The following is a 6,000-nucleotide window of genomic DNA, read 5'->3' on the forward strand; positions in this document are numbered from 1 at the left end:
GTCATTTCTCTCGCCAGTTAAATAAGAGGGTGGTTGTAGATCCTTATTACCAGCAGCCGCAGCAATAGTGGCATTACCTAGGAACTTATTAGAAATGCAGAACCTCAGGCCCCATTCTAGACTTATTGAACTACAATCTGCATTTAACAAAATTTCTGGGTAATCCCACCACACACTGAAGCTTGAGAAGCACTAGAATAGATAATCTCCAATTAAATGATCCCTTTCAGGACTAATATGATCTTGGATAGTTCTAACAGTTACTCTTAGCAGAATTTCAAAACAGTAGGGATTGTAGCAAAATTCACACGAAGAAAACTATTCTGATGCCATCAACAAGATATATGAAGAAAATGATTCTGATGCCATTGACAAGACATAATCAGTCAAAAAACAAACCACATGGCGTGGTAGCTCACGCTTATTGTATTCCTAGCACTCTGGGAGGCCAAGGCGAGAGGATTGCTCAAGGTCAGAAGTTCAAGTCCAGCCTTAGCAAGAGTGAGACCCCCCGTCTCTACTAAAAATAAAAATAAATTAGCTGGTCAACTAAAAACATATAGAAAAATTTAGCGGGGCATGGTGGCACATGCTTGTAGTCCCAGCTACTGGGAAGGCTGAGGCAGAAGGATTGCTTGAGCCCAGGAGTTTGAGGTTGCTATGAACTAGCCTGATGCCACAGCACTCTAGCCCAGACTCTGTCTCAAACCAACTAACTACACTGTATGAAAGAAAATACTTGCAAACAAGAAAACTACTAACTACAAAGAATCAATTTTCTTTCACAGAATTTTCATTCTAGCATCACTAACTACCTAAACACAGTTAAATATCTGAGTGGCTAAATCATGCCTTGAAATGTTGGTGCAAATACTAGAGACGAATACAAACTACTTAGAACGGTGTTCTTCATACATATGTTACTGAGACGTGCAACCAAAATAAAAGGTCTGAAGTCAGAAAAACCAGTGAAGTAAGTTACAACTTTTGGGGGGTGTCAGTTTCTATCTCATGTACCAAAGATAATAAAACTTGGCCTGTTTCACAATGTTAGTGTTATAGTTAAATGAATTAACACGAAGCCACTCCATAAAGTGTTTCCAAAACGGTCAAACTACCCTTCTCTATTGGGCAAGAATAACATGGTATCTGGTAACCCTTTCCAAGCCTTTTCTCGCATAGAAAGAACCTCCTCAATGATCTCTTAGGGGTGAGATACTGAGGGTTGAAGGGTGATGAACAGGCAGCCGGAACAACCACTTGGCAGCTCCTAAGCCCGGACCGGAGCCAGGACTTTGGGCTGAGACCACTCCCACTCTCCCCCTTCTGCAGCTCCCCTTCCAGTTTCAGAGACACCTGCTCCACTAAGCGAGCAGAGGGGCTGGACAGGAACGGAGGCGGTCTGCAGGTGAGCTCTCCACGCTGGGCCCTAAGGCACCCAGAACGCGGGGCTCGGGGCCCGGCTGGCGGGTGGACGGAGGCGGACAGCAGACGCACGGAAGAGGCAGGTTGTGCGTCTTTCCCTACCTCTCCGCCCTCGACGGGGCCGGGAGCAGACGCTGCGGCGGACAAACCTACCCCAGGGCAAAATTCGAATAATTTCAAGGAGAGAAAGGCAAAAGATAGCGCCGGGTCAGGCCCGCGCCCTCCCTCCTACAGCTCACCGTAAACCGCGTCCGCGCTTCGGGCAAACTGAAGAGCGGCGGCGTCGGAGACATCTTCTCGGCTGCGCGTGCCCGCCACTGAGCTGTGGCGCCGGCCGATGACGTCAGGCGGGAGCAGCGAGATTGCCGGCTCCACGCAGGGCTAGAGCGGCCTGTGATCGCGGGAGTGACGAGCCCGCGTCTGGGAGCTTCTGTGATATTTGGGTGGGCGTTGGAACCCCGAGCAAGCCAACCAATGCCTAGTCCGGGTTCTTGGGTAACTCTTGGGGTGAGAGGCCTTGGGGCCTCGCCCTGTACGCTCTGCACTTTCGGGCGGGGAAAAGGCCGAACGCGCACCTACGTCTTGGTAGTTTCCTGGCTTGGGGAAAGCGGGTAAATGGTGTCTGGTTGCGGCTCAGATGGGCCAGGCGAGAAGGTAACCGCTGCCCGGAATCCAAGGCAGGTGGGATATCTGGGGAAGCTCCAGAGGGAGAAGTGTTGGCAGTGGCCGTGGACCGCCGGACTGCGGTCTTCTCCGAAGTTTAAGGTTCAGAGTGGTGGCAGCCTCCGGATTTGAGTATAAGCCCTGTGGTCCATGGGCCCCGTAGCTCTTGAGCAATGTTGCCTCTTCTTTGTAATAGAAATAATACCTATTTCCCAGAGCTGTTTAAAAGCTCACATGAAATAACGACTGGAAGTGTGGATTGTAAAGCAATATAAGTGGTATTTATTATTAATATCTTTACCCTTAGAATCAATTAAATTTGCTGGCGCATATAGGTCTCACTGACAGAGAAAGTAATAGGAGGAATGCAGTACTTGGCACTGAATGGAAAACGGTGGCGCTGAGTCCAGGGTAGAGTCATCCCTTGAAAAACCATGTCTCCGTGGCAATTTCTTCCCTTCCCTCTTTTCCCAGGAGAGGCTTGGCCAGCGAGAAGCCGAGTGGCAGAGTGACAACAACTCAGCTGGAGTTATGCTGCAGAGAAAGAAGCACTGATCCAAACGCGGAAAATTTCTACCAGCTCTTATTCCCTTACACGTGTACCTTGTTCTCTTTGACATCCAGTAAAAATACAAGAAGCTAAGGAAAACTGCAGGATCTTGCCCTGCGTGGGAATTGTGAATAATGATGACTACCTGGAGCATTGCAATCTTTTTTAGAATCAATGGAATCATTCAGATTTGATTGTACAAACAAATTTCCAGATTGGCAAAGTAGGAGTGATTTAATTCAGAAATATACTTTGTTAAGCTGATGCTAACTGATGTAATAGGTTTATCATATTACAGATGATTATTAACCATCTAGAACACAAGACCTAGAAGTAAATATAATTACCTTTTTAAAAAATCCAAGCAGAAGAGCTGGGGAGTTTATTGACTCATCCATGAAAGCAGAGTGACTTAGAATTATCTTTGTTTATTCAGCAAACATTTTTGGGCATTTTGTATATAGTGGACAGCATTGGCTGAGTGAAAAATATGAAAATGATTAAATGAACAAAATATTATAGCTTAATTTCTGTTTTGAGGAGCTCAGTATGGTTGACATAAAAGGAACATAACTGCAGTATAGAATTTCTATTATGATTACTTTAGATAATAGCTGTAGTAAGAGATGAGAGGGATCACTACAATCTCATGCAGAAGTTAGACTATGAGCTGGACATTGAAGGATTTCCATAGGCGTAGATAGCAATAGGAAGGGGTAAATAAGACATTCCAAATGGCAGGAACAAAGGTGTGGAAGGGAGAAAGCAGAGTGAATGACAGCTGTTTTCTTTAACATAGGGTTCTGGACAGAAATAGGGCTTAAAAATCAAGTTGGAACCATATTAATGTTTGAGTTCAAAAAATGTTAACAGATTTTAAAATGGCTTTTACAGTTCCTACCAAGTTATAGCTGGCAGAGTATTTGGGGGAAGGAGAGAAATAGCTATTTTGATGCTAAGATGAGTGAAGCAACACCAGATAGAAAAGAAATGGTAGGAAAAAAGCAGTCATCATCAGGGAGTGATAAGGAGTTAGTATTTAATGGGCACAGAGTTTCAGGTAGGGATGATGAAAAAGTTTTGGAGATAATGGGGATGGTTGCACAACAATGCAAAAAACTTAATTCCACTGAATTGGAAACTTTAAAATTATTAAAATGCTAAAATTTTTGTATATTTTACCACAATAAAAGATTTTTATAAGAACTTTTTTAAAAGGCAGCAATCTGAGGTTTGATAGCATAAAAAGGGCAAAGACATCACAGACATCAGTATTATCTTATGCTCATTGGCCTCCTCACTTTTGCCCCCCTCCTCTTTTCCTGTGGTTAGTGCTGCCAACCTGCAGCTGTCCCTAACAAGACCTTTTAATATGCTGTGTATGATGTGACTCAAAATTATCAGGGGATATCAGGCAGTTCATGTTATTCTGGATTTTATGATGTTTCTGACTTCCCTAATGTATTGTACACCCCCAAGGTCCCTGGAGAAAAAAGAAAAAATGCAGCTCATATAATAAGAGCTAGAAAACAAAACTGCAAAATTTCTCTCCCTCTCTTCCTCTCTCTCTCTCTCTCTCTCTCTGTGTTTGAGTGGGAGAGAGAGAATATGTATAAATATTATATATGTGCATGTATGTATACATTTCAAAGTATAAATTATGATGGTAGGAACAAAAGCAAAGAGCAAGGGTGGATCTAGCCTGAAGTTTACACAGTTTGGGAAGGGTGATCTTTAAGAAGAATAACTAAAAATTACGTGTACAAAATTAGATATGAAAGTGAGTATGTATTTGGAATGACAACAGAAATGACAATATATGAGGGAAGTCGCAAACATCATAAAATCCAGAATAACATTAATTGTCTGATATCCCCTGATAATTTCCCCCAACATTTTGGCTGCATACTCTTTGATCACCTCATCCTATAACAATGATTATGTAATATTTTAATAAAAAAGAACAGAAAGATAATTCAGCCTAATGGATTTGTTATTGTTGGTGTAGAAAAGGGTTTATTTCAACCTCACAACTCACTACTGAGTATTCCACATCTGTAACTTCCTCTGCAGTTTTTGCTCCAGTGATGTTTCTTGCTCTCAGAACTCCAGCCCTTTGATATGGCTAAGTAAGTCACCTGGCAGCGACAGCCAGAGCTGGCCCAGCCGGCCATGGTGGTCCGTGCCCTAGGTGCCCCTTTCTGTGTCCCCGGCATGCCAGTCCTTGGTGGGGAAAGATGGTAATGAAACTTGAGTTTTAAGCCCTGCATGAGGAGCAGAACAACACCTTTTTTCTTTTTCTTTGGGGTCTGAATGCCTGATGCGGTCCACCGGGGGAGGTTATTAATGAGGGTTAAGAAGATGTAGTAGTGCAGGCAGGTCTCCAGGTGAAATGGAATACTAAAGAGTACTTGATTAGCTACAAGATGTCAGGAAGGGAAGAACAAAGGATGGGACAAATAAAAAACAAATAGCATGTTGACACCCAGCCATATCTTAAACCTAGCTGACTTAAGCCTGGCCATATCAGTAATTGCATTAAATATAAATGGTGGAATAATGGCTGGGTGTGGTGGCTCACGCCTGTAATCCTAGCACTCTAGGCTGAGGTGGGAGGATTGCTGAAGGTCTTGAGTTCGAAACCAGCCTGAGCAAGACCCCCATCCTACTAAAAGTAGAAAGAAATTAATTGGCCAACTAAAAATATATAGAAAAAATTAGCCAGGCATGGTGGCACATGCCTATAGTCCCAGCTACTTGGGAGGCTGAGGCAGGAGGATTGCTTGAGCCCAGGAGTTTGAGATTGCTGTGAGCTAGACTGATGCCATGGCATTCTAGCCTGGGCAACAGAGAGAGACCCTGTCTCAAAAAAATATATATATATACATATATGGTGAAATAACAATATATATAATAATATATATTATATATAATAATATATAATATATATGGTGGAATAATAATAAAAATGGTGGAATAAAAAAATCAATGAGCCGGGCGCGGTGGCTCACGCCTGTAATCCTAGCACTCTGGGAGGCCGAGGCAGGTGGATTGCTCGAGGTTGGGAGTTCGAAACCAGCCTGAGCGAGATCCCGTCTCTACTAAATATAGAAAGAAATTAATTGACCAACTAAAAATATATATACAAAAAATTAGCCGGGCATGGTGGTGCATGCCTGTAGTCCCAGCTACTTGGGAGGCTGAGGCAGGAGGATCGCTTGAGCCCAGGAGTTTGAGGTTGCTGTGAGCTAGGCTGACGCCACGGCACTCACTCTAGCCTGGGCAACAAGCGAGACTCTGTCTCCAAAAAAAAAAAAAAAAAAAATCAATGAAATATGGAATCCTGGATTGGATTCTGGAAC

At 43.4% G+C, this 6,000-nt stretch overlaps 1 protein-coding gene and 1 long non-coding RNA gene across 5 annotated transcripts in view; one reads left to right on the top strand and one right to left on the bottom strand.

Moving 5' to 3' along the window:
• THOC1 (THO complex subunit 1) overlaps positions 1–1,749 on the bottom strand; it is a 59,916-nt gene extending 58,167 nt beyond the window's left edge. For all 4 annotated transcript variants that reach the window (XM_012746083.3, XM_075993611.1, XM_012746082.3 and 1 more), the window contains exon 1: positions 1,665–1,749. In XM_012746083.3, coding sequence (XP_012601537.1) covers positions 1,665–1,718 — 54 coding nt within the window. In that variant the 5' untranslated portion in view covers positions 1,719–1,749. The remainder of the gene's footprint in view (positions 1–1,664) is intronic.
• Positions 1,750–1,918: 169 nt separating this feature from the next.
• LOC142861570 (uncharacterized) lies at positions 1,919–2,902 on the top strand. Its single transcript, XR_012912802.1, has 2 exons — positions 1,919–2,079; positions 2,563–2,902. It is a non-coding gene; the product is annotated as an uncharacterized LOC142861570 (long non-coding RNA).
• Positions 2,903–6,000: the final 3,098 nt, after the last annotated feature.

Source organism: Microcebus murinus, chromosome 17, assembly GCF_040939455.1.
Source record: "Microcebus murinus isolate Inina chromosome 17, M.murinus_Inina_mat1.0, whole genome shotgun sequence".
Classification (NCBI taxonomy): Eukaryota; Metazoa; Chordata; class Mammalia; order Primates; family Cheirogaleidae; genus Microcebus; species Microcebus murinus.